The sequence below is a fragment of the Mesoplodon mirus genome (genome assembly GCF_964341445.2).
Source record: "Mesoplodon mirus genome assembly, chromosome: 3".
Lineage (NCBI taxonomy): Eukaryota > Metazoa > Chordata > Mammalia > Artiodactyla > Ziphiidae > Mesoplodon > Mesoplodon mirus.
This window is the reverse complement of record NC_138978.1, coordinates 128,535,589-128,555,186: the sequence shown is the minus strand read 5'-3', so window position 1 is coordinate 128,555,186 and position 19,598 is coordinate 128,535,589. Positions and strand designations below refer to the sequence as shown.

Below are 19,598 nucleotides of genomic sequence, written 5' to 3'. Positions count from 1 at the left end.
TATATGACATTCTAGAAAGGGCAAAGCTCTGGAGACAGTAAAAAGGTCAGTGGTTGCCAGGGATTAGGTGTGAGGGAGGGATGAATAAGCAGAGCACAGAGGATTTTTTAGTGTAAAACTATTTTGTGTGATACTTAATGGTGATACATGTTGCTATATATTTATGAAAACCCAAGAGTGAACCCTAATGTAAACTGTGGACTTTGGGTGATAATGAGGTGCCATTGCAGGTTCATTAGTTGGCAATTATGAATAATGCTTCCATAAACATCTGTGTGCAAGTTTTTTTTGTGAACATGTTTTTAACTCCTTTGGATAGATATCAGGGAGCATGGTTGCCGAATGGTATTCATGTTTTTTTTCTGGTCTTTGTGCCCAGACCAGAAATTTAAATATATATATTTATTTATTTATTTAATCTATATATATATATATATATATATATATATATATATATATATTTCTTACGTCTAGGACTGTGAGCACCTAGAAGTTAAAGAATGTATCTCTATTTTTATAAGCTGGTATGTGAAATTAAAAGTCTAGTACCTTTTTTTTTTTTTTGGTGAGCAAATTCCAAGTTTTATTTCACATATATTGACATTTCAAGCAGACATTTCAGATCTGATGTTCAGAATATCCAATCTATAGGATTCAATGCTATCTTCATATCCTCAGATAAAACGTCATTGTTCATGTGACATGACAGTCCAGACAATAGCTGGGATTGAAACTGAATGCACCCCTTTCTTTTTCTTTTCATTAAAAATATTAGCAAATAATAATTTAATCAAAATTTAATCATATTTGTATATATGAATTTTAAATTTAAATGGGAAAAAAAGGGAAAAAAATATAGAAAAAAAACCCACCATCCCTCAGCAGTTCTAAACAAAAGTAATGTGGGTGTCAGTTATTACAGTACATATTTTGATTGTATTGAACAATCACTATTCATTTTTTGCATAATTTCTCTTAGTTTCACCTTGATCATCTGTTTATTATAGAATGGAATACATTATCTCTAATATCCATTTTAGTCTTAAAATTGTTGATAAGAAAAAAGCCTCAAGTTAGACTAAGATGGGAAGGACTTGAGCTCCCAGATTGCCAGAGTAGCAACAAGAGGCACCAAATTCAGCTATTTATTTGTCTTTGGCTTCTCTTCTGGATCATTTCCATAAAGCTGAAACATTAAATCTTAGAAGTGATCTTAAAGTCATTTTAACACATTACTTCTGTGTCAATATGGAAATCCCTCCAATAATACCTCTAGCAGATAATTTTCCATTATTTTTCTTCATTTTCAACGATGAGGAGCTTGATGGTTTCTGAGATAATATAGTTTTACCGAGTAGTATTTAGGGTTTGAAAGTGGTTCCTTTTACTGGACCAAAATATGCCTGCTTGTTCTTATCATGAGCAGTGGTCCTGCCCTCTGGAACTGCAGAGAGTAAGTTCACTTAAAGAAATAATCGAACTATTATAAGCTATCTCCCTCTTTGCACCTTTTTCTTTCTTTCCCTAACTCTTTTCATTATTAGGCTACACACTAGTAATGGTGTCTATTCTTAGCTATTCCTATGGCAAGCCTCTAATCTCTGGGGAAAATTAATTTGAAGGGTTTTTTTCTTCATATTTGTGGCTGGTTTAAGGTCTCATTCATACTAAATGTTCAGTTTCACATAAATGAATAACTCACTTATAGGACATGAAAGGTTTTCTCTCTCCTTTTTCTTTTAAAGCTTTTTTCCAGCTTTATTGAGATATATATATATAATGACATATAATATAGAACATTGTGTACATTTAAGGTGTACAGAGTGATAATTTGATACACATACATATTGCAAAATGATTACCACAGTAAGGTCAGTTAGCAAATCCTTCATCTCACATAAATATCATTTTGTTGTGGTGGCGGTGAGAACAATTAAGACTTACTCTCTTAGCTTTCAAGCATATAATACAGTATTAACTATAATTACTGTGCTGTACATTAGAAGCCCAGAGTTTATTCATCTTAAAACTGGAAGTTTGTACCCTTTGACCAGCATCTCCCCATTTCCCTCAACCCTCATCCTCTGGCAACCACCAATCTAATTCTCTGTTTCCATGAGTTCAGCTTTTTTTGATTCCACATATAAGTGATGTCATGCAGTATTTGTCTTTCTCTGTCAGACTTGTATACAGTATATATATCACATTTTCTTTATCCGTTCATCTGTCGGTGGACACTTAGGTTGTTTCCGTATCTTGGTTATTATGAATAATACTGCAATGACATGGGAGTACAGATCTCTTCGAGATAGTAGTTTATTTCAATTCCTTTGGCTAAATAGCTAGAAATGGGATTTCTGGATCATATGGTAGTTCTACTTTTAATTTTTTGAGGAACATCCATATTGTTTTTCATAGTAGCTGTACCAATTTACATTCCCAGCAATAGTGCCCAGGGGTTCCCTTTTCTCCACATCCTTGCCAGCATTTGTTATCTCTTGTCCTTTTGATAATAGTCATTCTAACAGGCATGAGTGAAATCTCATTGTGGTTTTGATTTGCATTTCCCTGATGGTTAGTAATGTTGACCACCTTTTCATGTACTTCGTGGCCATTTGTATGTCTTGTTTGGAAAAATGTCTATTCAGATCCTCTGCCCACTTTTTATTTTTTTATTTTTTTATTTTTTTATTTTTTTTGCAGTATGCGGGCCTCTCACTGTTGTGGCCTCTCCTGTTGCGGAGCACAGGCTCAGGACGTGCAGGCTCAGCGGCCATGGCTCACGGGCCCAGCCGCTCCGTGGCATGTGGGATCTTCCCAGACTGGGGCACGAACCCGTGTCCCCTGCATCGGCAGGCGGACTCTCAACCACTGTGCCACCAGGGAATCCCTGCCCACTTTTTAATTGGATTATTTGGCGTTTTTTTGTTTTGCTATTGAGTTGTACAAATTCCTTATATATTTTGGATATTAACCCCTTATCAGATATATAGTCTGCAAATATTTTCTCCCATTTCATAGTTTGCCTTTTCATTTTGTTGTTTCTTTTGCTGTGCAGAAGCTTTTTAGTTTGATGTAGTCACATTTGTTGATTTTTGTTGCTTGTGCTTTTGGTGTCATATCCAAAAAAATCATTGCCAAGACCAATGTCAAGGAGCTTTTTTCCCTATGTTTTCTTCTAGAAGTTTTACAGTTTCAGGTCTCATGCTTAAGTCCTTAATCCATTTTGAGTTAATTTTTGTGAGTAGTGTATGATAGGGGTCCAGTGTAATTCTTTTGTATGTGAATATCCAGTTTACCCAGCACCATTTATTGAAGAGACTATCCTTTTCCCCACTGAGCATTTCTGGCTCTTGTCAGATATTAATTGACTGGGTTTATTTCTGGGCTCTCTATTCTATTCTATTGGTCTGTATGTCTGTTTTTGTGCCAGTAATATATTGGTTCGATTACTATAGCTTTGTAACATAGTTTGAAATCAGGAAGTTTGGTGCTTCCAGCTTTCTCAAGGTTGCTTCACCTATTCAAGGTCTTTTGTGGTTCCATATGAGTTTTAGTATGGATGTTTCTATTTTTGTGAAAAGTAGAGTTTTGATTAGAGATTGTATTGGATCTATAGATGACTTTGTTGTTGTCGTTGTTTTTAATAAATCTATTTATTTTATTTATTTATTTTTGGCTGCATTGGGTCTTCGTTCCTGCACACAGGCTTCCTCCAGTTGCAGGGAGCGGGGGCTACTCTTCATTGCTATGCGCAGGCTTCTCGTTGTGGTGGCTTCTCTTGTTGTGGAGCACAAGCTTCAGGCATGCGGGCCTTAGTAGTTGTGGCATGCAGGCTCAGTAGTTGTGGCTCGTTGGCTCTAGAGCACAGGCTCAGTAGTTGTGGCACACGGGCTTAGTTGTTCCATGGCATGTGGGATCTTCCCGGACCAGGGCTTGTACCTGTGTCCCCTGCATTGGCAGGTGGATTCTTAACCATTGTGCCACCAGGGAAGCCCTATAGATGACTCTGGATAGTATGGACATTTTAACAATATTAACTCTTCCAGTCTATGAACATGGATATCTTTCCATATATTTGTGCCTTCTTCAGTTTCTTTATCAATGTCTTACAGTTTTCAGTGTATATATCTTTCACCTCCTTGATTAAATTTATTCCTAAGTATTTTATTGTTTTTGATGTAGATCGGATTGTTTTATTTTTTTTCATATAGTTCATTGTTGGTGTATAGAAATGCAACTGATTTTTGTATGTCGATTTCCATCCTGAAACTTTGCTGAATTCATTTATTAGTTGTAAAAGATTTTCTTTTTGGTTACAATTTCAAGTCAAAAATGTCAAGGGTGTGTATGTTAGCAATAAGAGGGGTAAACATTTTGGGCTATATTTATTCCAGCCCTACTCCTCACAGTTTAACTCTACAGATGGAGAGTAGGGTGGCATATGTAGAACAGTATACTGCATATAGCATGTAACCAGGAAATATTGGAACAACTGTGTATAATACTTCCTGTGAGTGAATGGGAATATCTCCTCCTGGAAAAGTTATTACAATACTTGGTTTTGCTTTTGTGAGGTTAGTAGATAAGAATAACTACTTCAAGCAGATCTTTAAATATTTTCGTCATATCCTAGTACAACAGTTCATGATTGAGCCCTTACCCTGTGCAAACTATATACTAGGAAAGCAGTTAGAAATAGTAAGTGGACAATCATACATATGTATAGAATATGTCAAATTCATAGTAAGTGGACAATCATACATATGTATAGAATATGTCAAATTCATTCTATTTATATTCTTTGGAGTTCAGCTGTATAAGAAGCTCTTTATAACCACAGTAGTTAATATGGATATTTAGGGATTTTTTTTCCCCAATGAAAAAGATGGTAATGCTACCTCTCTTTTCCCTCTCCCTCTATAGAAACATTCTAAATACCAAATGTTTTTCTAAGAGGGAATGTTCTATATATTTTAACTGGAGTTAAAGACTTTATTTGGATAATGTAACTGATGCTGTCATATTTTTTTCTAATATTATGAAGTATCACTATTCTTAATCACATTAATTTATAATTTTCAATATTGTCTGACTGTACAGCTTATTCATAGAAAACTATAAAAGAAGTTTATATCCCCAGCACCTCAAAATAAACACTGATACATATTTCCTTCTAGTTTTTTTCTAAGATTTTCTCTTTTCAAAACATTTTTCTTTTCCATTTTAGAAAAAGTAAAAGGAATTACTTTCAAACATTAGAAGTATGTTAAAAGTTATCTCAGAGTATTATGTATGGCATTTTTCATTCACCACTATGTATATTCCATGAATTTCTCTCCAGAAGTGTTTATCCTGTTTAATGTGTATATACTGGGAATCTTTGAGTCTTGGAAAAGAGGGTTCTTAAACTCTTATTGGTGTCATGGTTTAGAACAGTGGTTCTCAAAGTGTGGTCTGGGGATCCCTGGAGGTCTCTGAGACTTTTAGGAGGTCCTTGAGGTAAAAATTGTTGTTATAATAATTCTAAAATGTTATTTGCCTTCTTCACTCTCCTTCTCTCATGAATGTACAGTGGAATTTTCCAGAGGCTTCATAGGGTGTGTAATATTGCAACAGCCTGAGTAATGAAGCAGCTATGAGAATCCAACATTTTTCTATTAAATAAAACATTAAAGAGATTGGGGGGAAAAAAGCCTTTCTTCTCACTAAATTCTTTTTCTGTATGGAAAATATATTTTCCATAAAAATACTTGTGTTTGGGCTTCCCTGGTGGCGCAGTGGTTGGGAGTCCGCCTGCCGATGCAGGGGACACGGGTTTGTGCCCCGGTCCGGGAGGATCCCACATGCCGCGGAGCGGCTGGGCCCGTGGGCCATGGCCGCTGGGCCTGCGTGTCCGGAGCCTGTGCTCCGCAACGGGAGAGGCCACAGCAGTGAGAGGCCTGCGTACCGCAAAAAAAACCAAAAAAAAAACACTTGTGTTAACATACTGAATATTGCTACCTTTTAAATGATTTGATAAATGGTTTAAAATTTCTGTTTTAATTTATAAAACAGTAATATTGATAGATATAACCTCTAAATAAAACCTCTTTAGGGTTCTCAATAATTTTTCAGAGTGTTAAAGGAGCCTGATACTGAAAAAATTAAGAATCACTAGTTTAGAAAAAGATTGATGGGAAAAATCTAGGCACCCTTCCTTACATCCTTATACTTCAAGTCTCTTTTTAGAATATCATCCTTTCTTTGTTTTTTAGAGATCAAGGGACTTAGAGTTCTATTTCTGTCCCAGATTCTTCTCTGGAACTAAGAAGCTTGTCAGTCTTCCAAAAATAACAGTTCTTTGTTTTTTCCTTTTTAGATTTGATGGTAGAGTGGTGGCAAAGCTCCCTTTCACCCCCCTTTCCTACATCCAAGGACTGTCTCATCGAAATCTGCTGGGGGACGATACCACAGACTGTTCCTTCATCTTCCTGTATATTCTCTGTACCATGTCAATTCGACAGGTAAGTGACAACATCCACTATTTAATATGTATATCCTTCCTTGCTGTCACACCCTAAATTAGTGTCTACTTCTGTAATACTGGAAGTGTCTACCTGTTGCTACTGAGATCTTTCAGTTGCTTGTTTTAGAATTCCAGAGTATCATCTAAAACTGTTTTAAATGTATGTAGGTCTAGATTACTGATCCTTAGGGATGGGGAGTAGCCATAAAATCAAACATGGTTTCCACATCCCACCTTTAGAGCTCTCAAGTTTCTCCTTTATTGCAACTATCTAAAGGTAGAAAAGTAAAGAGTGGGTTTTGTCTTCCCACTATCATTTCTTCTTTATTATACACCAGTGCCTTTTGGCACTTCAGAAACACAAATAAACATAATAATTTGGTGACTTGAAGTTAGTCACAGTTGAGATAACGTCTGGCTGTAGAATTTACATTCAAGCAACATGATGGTCAGACATTCATAGTGAAAAAGAGTGAGAGCTAAGAGATACATATAAGGTTGTGAGAGCCTGGAAGAGAGACATAACATTCAATTAGTGGCAGACAATTCAGGCAGAAAGGTTGAAAGAATGAAGTGGCTTTTGAGATGGGACTTTAAAAAGTAAGAGAGGTTAATTAAAGTCTCTGGCTCCAGAACTCTTCATATTTCAGGGCATTATTCAGTTTTTGAACTGATTTTTTGTCCAGATACATGCCTGGGAGTGGGATTGCTGGATCATATGGTAATTCTATTTTTTAGTTTTCTGAGGAACCTCCATACTGTTTTCTATAGTGGCTACACCAACTTACATTCCCACCAACAGTGTAGGAGGGTTCCCTTTTCTCCACATGCTCTCCAACATTTGTTATTTGTAAACTTTTTAATGATGGCCATTCTGACTGGTGTGAGGTTTGATACCTCATTGCAGTTTTCTTTTGATTAAAAATTTTTTTTTCCTTTTTTTTAAAAAAATTAATTTATTTTATTTATTTATTTAGTTTTTTGGCTGCATTGGGTCTTTGCTGCTGTGCATGGGCTTTCTCTAGTTGCTGCAAGCAGGGGCTACTCTTCGTTGTGGTGTGCAGGCTTCTCATTGCGGTGGCTTCTCTTGTTGCAGAGCATGGGCTCTAGGTGCGCAGGCTTCAGTAGTTGTGGCATGCGGGCTCAGTAGTTGTGGCTCACGGGCTCTAGAGTGGAGGCTCAGTAGTTGTGGTGCACAGGCTTAGCTGCTTCACGGAACGTGAGTTCTTCCTGGACCAGGGCTCGAACCCGTGTCCACTGCATTGGCAGGCAGATTCTTAACCACTGCACCACCAGGGAAGTCCCTATTTTTTTCTTTTCTTTTTTTCTCATTGTAGTTTTGATTTGCATTTCTCTAATAATTAGTGATGTTGAGCATCTTTTAACATGCCTATTGTCCATCTGTATCTCTTCTTTGGAGAAATGTCTATTTAGGTCATCTGCCCATTTTTCTTTTTTTGTTTTGTTTTATTTTTTGTTTTTGTTTAAACTTATATTCTTTTTTTATTGACAAGAATCACGCTACAGAATCAGTCCAACTGGCCAGGGCCCCACACCCAGACTGAGATCTGATCCCAGGTCCATAGACAGAGGCTTTCATGCATTTTTTTTTTTTTTTTTTTTAATTTTTGGCTGTGTTGGGTCTTCGTTGTGGTGCATGGGCTTTTCATGGCAGTGGCTTCTCTTGTTGTGGAGCACGGGCTCTAGGCACATGGGCTTCAGTAGTTGTGGCATGCAGGCTCAGTAGTTGTGGCTCACGGGCTCTAGAGCACAGGCTCAGTAGTTGTGGTGCATGGGCTTAGTTGCTCCGCAGCATGTGGGATCTTCCTGGACTAGGACTGTAACCCGTGTCCCCTGCATTGGCAGGCAGATTCTTAACCCCTGGGCCACCAGGGAAGTCCCATGCATTTTTTTTTTAGCATTGCAGCCCCTTTTTCCAGTTAAATCTTACACAGAACCACCAAATAGAAAAGCAGTAAAAGTGATAGAAGTGAGAGAGGGGTCCCAGAGCCCCAACTACCTGCTTCTCTGCCTTTATCCTCTTCCCAATTCTCAATGTCTCCCCACCTACCCCACCCCTGGAGTCCCTGGGCACCCTGGGGGGGAACAGTCTAAGAACTATGGATCTGCCCATTTTTCTGTTGGGTTTCTTGTTGTTGTTGTTGCTGAGTTGTATGAGCTGTTTTTGTATAGTTTGGAAATTAAGCCCTTGTCGGTCACATCATTTGCAAATATTTTCTCCCATTCTGTAGGTTGTATTTTCATATTGTTTATCGTTTCCTTTGCTGTGCAAAAGCTTGCAGGTTTGATTTCGGTCCCATTTGTTTATTTTTGTTTTATCTCTATTTCCTTGGGAGACTCACATCTTATATTTTGCATTTCTGTTAAGTGTTCTTCCATATCATGTTCATAACAAATTAAAACTCCTGTCTTTTTAGCAAAGTGCATATTTCTAAACTAAATCTTGCTAATTAAGAAGGCCTGAAAAATTGGAGGAGAATTGAGAGGCTGTAGGAAAGCAGTCAGGTCAAGTTTAATGGATGAGGTTGTTGAAAGATATAAAGGAGATAACGTATACACACATACCTGCTATATACACTGTGAAGCTCAGCGACTGTTTATTGAATTACAGCCTGACAGTTGGATCCCCTTTTTTTATCAGCATGTAAGGATAATAATAAGCCTGCTTCACTGAGTTCTTGTGAGGATTAAAGGAGAACATAGATGTGAAGTGCTTAGAACAGTGCCTGACTGGCACTTTGAGATAGCACCTATGGAAATATTTGTCTTTATTTTAAATTATCCTGTTCAGCAATATTTCAAAAAGCTGAAGGCAAGGAAAGAGAAAAGGATATACAACTAATATTAATACAACTATTGTTTTTTCATATATTCTTACAGTATTTATATGCATTTTTTATAGACTTTTGTTTTAGAGCAGTTTTAGGTTCACAGCAAAATTGAGTGGACTGTACAGAGATTTCCCATCTAACTCCTTTTCCCCTACTTGCACGCAGCCTCCCCCACTATCAACACCTTGTATAATAGTGATACGTTCTTTTTACAATCAATGAACCTACACTAATACATCATTATCACCCAAAGTCCATAATTTACATTAATGTTCACTCTTGGTATTGTACCTTCTGTGGGTTTTGATTTATATGCATTTATTCACTTAACAATGTAACATATATATATTTTCTATGGTGTGCTCATACATAGTCTTCATAATAGTGAATTTTTTTATAGGCCAGGCCTGCTACAAGATTTTTCACTCCTAAGGTGAAGATCCCTTAGTGAGTTGTTTAATAGAGGAAAACTGTGCCTGATTTGTAACCTCTCTCTGCCTCAGCTTTCTCATCTCAAAAACAAGGGTAACTAAGGACTGGTATCTAGTCCTTAAAACTATTTTCAAACTTTAAAGTGCATAGAAATGTAGTATAGTATTACTGCTGTGGAGGAAAAACTTTATCTAAGAAAAACCATCGTGGGTTCATTTGTGAGACAATAGGAATTTAAATTGATGGTTTAGAATTTCACTAAAGGATAAGATTGCAGAGGGTTGGTATTGAAATACAAATGCTTGAGTAAAGTACCATTGATAAACTTGATTTAGTGTTTCCAAAGGGAGTCTGTGACAAGAGCCACAAGGAAATCCAAAGCACTGCCTGGATTTCCATGAACTTGAACCTTGTTTTAACATTCTTGTTGCTGTTGTGGTTGTTGCTGTTAGGGCTATTTTCCATCTAGAGCAACGGCTTGTGTACAGTAGCCATTTATGTGTTTTTAATTCATAATGAGACTGTCCACAGTCTACCCTTTCAGTCTGCCTTTCAAAATATTGCCTGTTTTCCTTTCATTTGTCTTTAAATCACAGTAAACCTGTGATTTAAAGGGCATCAGAGGTTTTTACACTGGTCTTTATCTCTAAAATGGTAAAGAGTCACTTAATTGACCCCTGTCTGTACAGAATAATGGAGCAAGGATGCCTTGTATGTTTTGTCTAGACTGTATTATTCTAGTCATTAACTAGACAAATGTGTTTATCAGCAGCTAATTCTCAAACGTCTTATTTCAAATTTTATCTTTAAAGTAATTTACCATCATGCGTTGCTTAATGCTGGATGCATTGTAGGTGGTCAGTAAGTACTTACTGATTAAGTAAAAGAAGTTGGGGGACTTCCCTGGTGGCACAGTGATAAAGAATCCGTCTGTCAGTGCAGGGGACACGGGTTCGAGCCCTGGTCTGGGGAGATCCCACATGCCGCGGAGCAACTAAACCTGTGTGCCACAACTACTGAGCCTGTGCTCGGAGAAGCCCGCGCACCGCAGTGAAGAGTAGCCCCTGCTCTTCGCAACTAAAGAAAGCCCCGCACAGCAGCAAAGACCTGATGCAGCCAATAAATAAATAAATAATTTAAAAAAATAAATAAATAAAAGAAGTTGGAAATTTAGTGACATTCTATCATTTGGTCTTCTTATTGCTTTGTGCAGTGGATTTTTAGAGGGGGGCATGAAGGAGCTATTTTTATTATGAAAGAAATACAGACGTTCTCCAGCTTTACTAAGGGGAAGTAACCTGAACTGCTAATGATTGATTTTTCTTCATAACCTGTTTTTAGATTTCTTTTTTAAAGTACAGCATGGTCTATAGTATGGTGAGTGACTGAATGAATGAATAAAGTATTTTATGGCAAATATAATTTAAATGAGTTCTTGGGCCGCTGGGAGAGCCTGGTGGCACGCTCGCTGGCACGCCTGCCTGTGGCTGCACAGCCCAAGGAGGCTGCCGTCCAGAGTGGCGCCGGGGACTACCTGCTGGGCATCAAGAGGCTGCGGAGGCTCTACTGCAGCGTGGGCATCGGCTTCCACCTCCAGGTGCTCCCAGACGGCCGCATCGGCGGCATGCACGCGGACACGAGTGACAGCCTGCTGGAGCTCTCTCCCGTGGAGCAGGGAGTGGTGAGCATCTTCGGCATGGCCGGCCGGTTCTTCGTAGCCATGAGCAGCAGAGGCAAACTCTAAGGCTCGCCTTTCTTCACCGAGGAGTGCAAGTTCAAAGAGAGACTCCTCCCCAGCAACTACAATGCCTACGAGTGCTACAGGTACCCCGGCATGTTCATCGCCCTGAGTAAGAACGGGAAGACCAAGAAGGGGAAGCGGGTGTCACCCACCATGAAGGTCACCCATTTCCTCCCCAGGCTGTGACCCTCAGAGCCCCCAGGAGGGGAGTGCCAAGGGCCACCTTGGTGCACTTTCTTCAGATGGACAGTTTAACTCAAGAGTAGGTGTACGATATTTAAATTAATTATTTAAATGTGTATATATTGCCACCAGATTATTTATGGCTCTGTGGATGTGTTTTGTATTTTTCTGAAAAAAACAAACAAACAAACAAAACCACCAAACCCTGACTTTTCTGGTAAAACAGTAGAGACCCTTCCACTGGGTTTATTTAACTTGTCAAAAAGTTGTCACAAGTGACTGCTGCTATTCCGTGTATTAAAAACCGGTGACATCAGTCTGTGACATGAACCCTGCTTTGCACTGTCCCCTGTGGTTTGGTGGTGAGCATCTCTGTGTCTGGAAAGGTTTCCTGGGGCTTTAGAAGCCAGTTAAGGAAGCTCCCAGTCTTGGCTTCATTCCTAGCATACTGCAGTGCCCCACTCCCTTTGTGCCCTGAAGTTATTCCTCAGGACATATCGGTTTACTTCGGGTACAGAAAGCGGAGCACACTGTCGAGGCCACCACTGCCACTCTTAGATCTGCCAGGAATGACCTTTGAACTTTGCTGCAGTCAGTCTTCCTCGACCTACCGGATGGGGGAGACCCGTAGGCACCTTTATAAACTCCTGTTTTCCTTTTTTTTGGATCAACCACAGCCCGTGTTTCTCTGTGGCCATTGGGGAAAAGGCAAAAACAAAGCAATTTTGTAAAATCCATCAGAGAGGAATTGATATTGCACTGGAAGGCTGGAAATGGACAAGATTGGGTGGATTTACAACCACTGCCAAAACCCGAGGGGTGAAAGACAGTTTGTGATAGTGGAGACCTCTGATAAGTAATAGTGTATACATGTATATATTTTTAAAAAACCAAAAACCAAAAACCACACACACTTCCCTGTGTTTGGGAAGCTTCAGGCTAGAACTAGCTGTTCATTTTAGGTGAAATGTCCTTGTCATTGTACAAAAACCCTTAAGGCAGTTTACGTGGTGGAAGTCACTGCTTCTCTCTGTTGCATTCCTGATTAAGTGGATTTAACATCTACCTCAAAAGCCCTTAAACCACTCATCTGGCAAAATCTGAAGAAAGCTCAGACCGGGTGTGGGAGTTTGCCATCCCAAGTGGCTTTTTTTTCCATATGTAGCCAAAAAGTATTGCAGATAGTGTTGGTGTGCCCCATTCGAACCTTGTCACTGAGCTATCTTTACCTGTGATTTACTTTTAGTAAGGATAATCATGGTGAAAATATTTGCAGACAGCTGTTAGAGTACACTATATGGTCACCAAGTAACCTTATATTTTTCTTTATATATTTTACAAATGTAACCCCTGTCATGGAAGCAAAGATGGAAGAGGCAGGGGCGGTGAGGTTTAAAAATAGTTCTGAGGTGATGGCAAACATTTAATTTTAATGAATGACTTTTTCGAGTTTATACAAAATGACCTTAGCTTGCTACCAGAAATGCTCCAAATGTTTCCTCAAGGCTTTTAATACTCTCCTAAGATGTTTCTGAACTATCTCCCGAATTAACTTTATGGGAGTCTACAGACAGCAAGACTGGAAAAATCTGATTGGAGTTTTTGTCTTTCACATTCCTTTTTAAAACTCTTTGTTCGGATGCAAATCATCTACTTAAAATACTATTCTTAAACTGAGGCCTAGAAGAAAGAAGCCACTTAAGACAGGACCTTACATCTCAAACTGCTGTTCAGGCCAGGCCATAAAAATGTTTTTTAAAAATTTTAAACTGCGCCCTAGACTCCAGGAGTACTGAGCAATGCTCAGAGATCTCGGTGCTGATTGCATAGGGGTGGGAGTGGGGCGGGGGGGCAGGGGTAAGGAGCTGGGATTTGTGGCCGTTCTGTATTTACTGTTTTCACATAGTAACAAACCAGATTGCTTTAGATGCCTTAAATATGGGACGATGTCTTGTCCCAGAGCCCAGTCAGATTGTCAGGAACTCAGACGTCTTAAGGGCAGACCTTGGCCATCCTTGACCATGTGTATATATTCAGCGGATCGGATGTGAAGCATTGAACCTTTGAAATATTGTAAAGTGTTTCTATTGCTATGATGGGGATTTGAGGTTTCTGTACTTACTGCTGTTTTCAGAATCTGTCTGTAGTTTTACACAGGTGCTGACCCATATTGTGATGTATATGCTGTGCACATCGAAATACAGAATAAATGAAAAACATTTATCACGTGTAAAAAGATAAATAAATAAATAAATAAATGAGTTCTTGAAGTTCTGTCTTCATATTTAAATATTATGTGATATTCTTACAGAGTGTTATCTCAGAAATATAAACACATCAGTAACCATTATTCTTTTTTGAATACTATTTATTTTTTTATACAGCAGGTTCTTATTAGTCATCTATTTTATACATATTAGTGTATATATGTCAATCCCATTCTCCCAATTCATCACACCACCACCACCACCCACCGCTTTCTTCCCTTGGTGTCCATACGTTTGTCCCCTACATCTCTGTCTCTATTTCTGCCCTGCAGACTGGTTCATCTGTACCATTTTTCTAGGTTCCACATATATGTGTTAATATATGGTATTTGTTTTTCTCTTTCTGACTTACTTCACTTTGTATGACTGTCTCTAGATCCATCCACGTCTCTACAAATGACCCAATTTAATTCCTTTTTATGGCTGAGTAATATTCCATTGTGTATATGTACCACATCTTCTTTATCCATTTGTCTGTCAGTGGGCATTTAGGTTGCTTCCATGACCTGGCTATTGGAAATAGTGCTGCAATGAACACTGGGGTGTATGTGTTGTTTTGAATTATGGCTTCCTCTGGGTATATGCCCAGTAGTGGGATTGCTGAGTCCTATGGTAATTCTACTTTCAGTTTTTTAAGGAACCTCCATACTATTCTCCATAGTGGCTATATCGATTTACATTCCCACCAACAGTGCAAGAGGGTTCCCTTTTCTCCACACCCTCTCCAGCATTTGTTGTTTGTAGATTTTCTGATGATGCCCATTCAAACTGGTATGAGGTGATACCTCATTGTAGTTTTGTTTGCATTGCTCTAATAATTAGTGATGTTGAGCAGCTTTTCATGTGCTTCTAGGCCATCTGCATGTCTTCTTTGGAGAAATGTCTATTTAGGTCTTCTGCCCATTTTTTGATTGGGTTCTTTGTTTTTTTGATATTGAGCTGCATGAGCTGTTTATATATTTTGGAGATTAATCCTTTGTCCATTGCTTTGTTTGCAAATATTTTCTCCCATTCTGAGGGTTGTCTTTCCGTCTTGTTTGTAGTTTCCTATGCTGTGCAAAAGCTTTTAAGTTTCATTAGGTCCCATTTGTTTATTTTTGTTTTTTCCATTACTCTAGGAGATGGATCAAAAAGATCTTGCTGTGATTTATGTCAAAGAGTGTTCTTCCTATGTTTTCCTCTGAGAGTTTTATAGTGTTCAGTCTTACATTTAGGTCTCTAATCCATTTTGAGTTTATTTTTGTGTATGGTGTTAGGGAGTGTTCTAATTTCATTCTTTTCCATGTAGCTGTCCAGGTTTCCCAGCACCACTTATTGAAGAGACTGTGTTTCTCCATTGTATATCCTTTGGTTTGTCCTATATGGCCTTTATTATGTTGAGGTAGGTCCCCTCTATGCCCACTTTCTGGAGAATTTTTATCATAAATGAGTGTTGAATTTTGTCAAAAGCTTTTTCTGCATCTATTGAGATGATCACATGGTTTTTATTCTTCAGTTTGTTAATATGGTGTATCACATTGATTGATTTGCGTATATTGAAGAATCCTTGCATCCCTGGGATAAATCCCACTTCATCATGGTATATGATCTTTTTTAATGTATTGTTGGATTCTGATTGCTAGTATTTTGTTGAGCATTTTTGCATCTATATTCATCAGTGATATTGGTCTGTAATTTTCTTTTTTTGTGGTATCTTTGTCTGGTTTTGGTATCAGGGTGATGGTGGCCTCATAGAATAAGTTTGGGAGTGTTCCTTCTTCTGCAATATTTTGGAAGAGTTTGAGAAAGGTGGGTGTTAGCTCTTCTGTAAATATTTGATAGAATTCACCTGTGAAGCCCTCTGGTCCTAGACTTTTGTTTGTTGGAAAGTTTTTAATCACAGTTTCAATTTCTTTACTTGTGATTGGTCTGTTTATATTTTCTGTTTCTTACTGGTTCAGTCTTGGAAGGTTATACCTTTCTAAGAATTTCTCCATTTCTTCCAGGTTGTCCATTTTATTGGCATAGAGTTGCTTGTAGTAGTCTCTCATGATGCTTTGTATTTCTGTGGTGTCCGTTGTAACTTCTCCTTTTTCATTTCTAATTTTATTGACTTGAGTCCTCTCCCTCTTTTTCTTGATGAGTCTGGCTAAAGATTTATCAATTTTGTTTATCTTCTCAAAGAACCAGCTTTTAGTTTGATTGATCTTTGCCATTGTTTTCTTTGTTTCTATTTCATTTATTTCTGCTCTGATCTTTATGAATTCTTTCCTTCTACTAACTTTGGGTTTTGTTTGTCCTTCTTTCTCTAGTTCCTTTAGGTGTAAGGTTAGATAGTTTTTTTGAGATTTTTCTTGTTTCTTGAGGTAGGCTTGTATTGCTATAAACTTTCCTCTTAAAACTGCTTTTGCTGCATCCCATAACATATTGTTTAGCCGCCCTGTGTTTGTGTTTTTTATGTTTTTTTTCCCTGTAATTGATTTCTAGTCTCATAGTACTGTGGTCAGAAAAGATGCTTGATGTGATTTCAGTTTTCTTAAATTTACTGAGGCTTGATTTGTGACCCAAGTTGTGATCTATCCTGGAGAATGTTCCATGTGCCCTTGAGAAGAAAGTGTAATCTGCTGTTTTTGGATGGAATGTCTTATAAATATCAATTAAATCTATCTGGTCTATTGTGTCATTTAAAGCTTGTGTTTCCTTATTAATTTTCTGTCTGGATGATCTGTCCATTGATGGAAGTGTGGTGTTGAAGTCCCCCACTATTATTGTGTTACTGTCGATTTCCTCTTTTAGAGCTGTTAGCAGTTGCCTTATGTATTGAGGTGCTCCTATGTTGGGTGCATATATATTTATAATTGTTATATCTTCTTGGATTACTCCCTTGATCATTATGTAGTGTCCTTCCTTGTCTCTTGTAACATTCTTTATTTTATTTTTATTTATTTATTATTATTATTATTTTTTTTGCAATAAGTGGGCCTTTCACTGTTGTGGCCTCTCGCGTTGCGGAGCACAAGCTCCAGACGTGCAGGCTCAGCGGCCATGGCTCATGGGCCCAGCCGCTCCGCAGCATGTGGCATCCTCCCAGACCAGGGCACGAACCCGTGTCCCCTGCATCGGCAGGCGGACTCTCAATCACTGCACCACCAGGGAAGCCCTAACATTCTTTATTTTAAAGTCTCTTTTATCTGATATGAGTATTGCTACTCCAGCTTTCTTTTGATTTCCATTTGCATGGAATATCTTTTTCCATCCCCTCACTTTCAGTCTGTATGTGTCCCTAGGTCTGAAGTGGGTCTCTTGTAGACAGCATATATATGGGTCTTGTTTTTGTATCTATTCACCGAGCCTGTGTCTTTTGGTTGGAGCATTTAATCCATTCACGTTTAAGGTAATTATTGATATGTATGTTCCTATTACCATTTTCTTAATTGTTATGGGTTTGTTTTTTTAGGTCCTTTTCTTCTCTTGTGTTTCCCACCTAAAGAAGTTCCTTTAACATTTGTTGTAGGGCTGGTTTCATGTTGCTGGTTTCTCTTAGCTTTTTCTTGCCTGTAAAGCTTTTGATTTCTCCATAGAATCTGAATGAGATCCTTGCTGGGTAGAGTAATCTTGGTTGTAGTTTCTTCTCTTTCGTCACTTTAAATATATCATGCCACTCCCTTCTGGCTTGTAGAATTTCTGCTGAGAAATAAGCTGTTAACCTTATGGGAGTTCCCTTGTATGTTATTTGTTGTTTTTCCCTGTTGCTTTCAGTAATTTTTCTTTGTCTTTAATTTTTGTCAGTATGATTACTATGTGTCTCCATGTGTTTCTCCTTGGGTTTATCCTGCCTGGGGCTCTTTGCACTTCCTGGACTTGGGTAGCTATTTCCTTTCCTATGTTAGGGAAGTTTTCGACTGTATCTCATCAAATATTTTGTCAGGTCCTTTCTCTCTCTCTTCTCCTTCTGGGATCCCTATAATGCGAATGTTGTTGTGTTTAATGTTGTCCCAGCAGTCTCTTAGGCTGTCTTCATTTCTTTCCATTCTTTTTTCTTTATTCTGTTCTGTGGCAGTGAATTCCACCATTCTGTCTTCCAGGTCACTTATCCATTCTTCTGCCTCAGTTATTCTGCTATTGATTCCTTCTGGTGTATTTTTCATTTCAGTTATTTATTGTTCATTTCTGTTTGTTTGTTCTTTAATTCTTCTAGGTGTTTGTTCTTTAATTCTTCTAGGTCTTTGTTATACATTTCTTGCATCTTCTCGATCTTTGCCTCCATTCTTTTTCCGAGGTCCTGGATCATCTTCATTATCATTATTCTGAATTATTTTTCTGGAAGGTTGCCTATCTCCACTTCATTTAGTTGTTTTTCTGGGTTTTCTGGTACAAAGTCTTCTGCCTTTTCATTTTGTCTATCTTTCTGTGAATGTGGTTTTCCTTCCACAGGCTGCAGAACTATAGTTCTTCTTGCTTCTGCTGTCCGCCCTCTCAGTAGCAATTATTCTTAATGATAAAGGATTGGGGAGTGTATACTTCAGAGGAGCCTAGATATAGATATTCTCATAGTGCGTTATGCACATTAGGTCCTCAGTAACTGTTGAACGAATGAATGCACACAAGCTAACCTGCCTACCCTGGGTTAGAGTTTGTTCTGAAGAACAGAACTTTAATAGAGGAGGTACTGTGTAAGAGAACCCATTAGATTAAGAATCCAAAAACATGGGTTTTAATTCTAACTCTGTTCTTCATTTAACTTTGTAATTTTGGACAGGCCATCCTACTCTTCCAAGTTTTAACTGGAATTTCTCAAATATAAAATGAAAGACTTGAGCAGAAATAATTAGACAATCTTTAAGGTTTTTCCCACTTACAGGTGCTGTACAATATCTTAACTGACCCTATTTACCCTCTCCACATTCATGAACCCCTTCCCTCCCTCTTTAAAGCAAACCACCTTATCCCCACATCACAGTGTCCACTCCTGATTGCTCTTTAGAACTCCTCCACCTGTCTGCTCCCACCAGTTGAATCATTGCCTTTCAAGAGCCAATTGTGTTTATCCCTAAACTGTTGATGCTAGTTTTACTCATTGCTGCACTTATGTTACTTAATTTAATGTTACATTAACCGATGAAATCTGAGTATAAAATAGTCTTTTCTATGAGAACTAGTTTCATAAAGTTGAGTTTCTAAAAAAAAAACTATTGAATTAGATTTAAGTGAGACAGCTGAAAAGATGAGGGGTTGTGTAGAAACCTAGGAGGATTCGGAACTTAGATTACTTTGCAAAATTCTGAATTCTCTCACTTCTTTGAAGACATTGATACTGAATATTTCAGTTTCAGCTTCAGACGGTGCAATAATGACTAAATCCAGCTATAAGACGCATACTCAGAGAAAAAGCCTTCCTACACAAAATAGCTAATGAATGTACTTTGTGTTGAAATAAAAGATTACCTCTTTTTATGATTCTCCACTTGAAAAAATCAGCTTCTTTGGTTAGTAGTCCAAGATCCCATGAGGGAAGAGTCCTTTTACTGTTCTGTGATCTCTGTAACATTGTAGGCCTTTTAAAAAATAAGTAGTAATCATCCTGTTTTAGGTCATATCAGTACTTTTTATTTGTAAGGTTTCTCTTTATATGAGAT

The 19,598-nt window shown here is 38.1% G+C and overlaps 2 protein-coding genes across 4 annotated transcripts in view; both read left to right on the top strand.

Moving 5' to 3' along the window:
* The window catches only part of TMCO1 (transmembrane and coiled-coil domains 1), a 47,608-nt gene that overhangs the window by 27,367 nt on the left and 643 nt on the right, over positions 1-19,598 (top strand). The window contains exons 6-7 of one of the 3 annotated variants that reach the window (XM_082612451.1): positions 6,362-6,506; positions 10,730-11,173. In XM_082612451.1, coding sequence (XP_082468577.1) covers positions 6,362-6,506; positions 10,730-10,846 — 262 coding nt within the window. In that variant the 3' untranslated portion in view covers positions 10,847-11,173. Of the gene's footprint in view, positions 1-6,361; positions 6,507-10,729; positions 11,174-19,598 lie in introns of those variants that run through there. The other 2 variants (XM_082612453.1, XM_082612452.1) reach the window with 2 other exon arrangements.
* Positions 11,186-13,544, top strand: LOC309799394 (fibroblast growth factor 4-like; the record flags this gene model as incomplete). Its single annotated transcript, XM_082612454.1, is given in 2 exon segments — positions 11,186-11,533; positions 11,537-13,544. Coding segments are annotated over 2 exon segments (531 nt in total). The 3' UTR covers positions 11,720-13,544.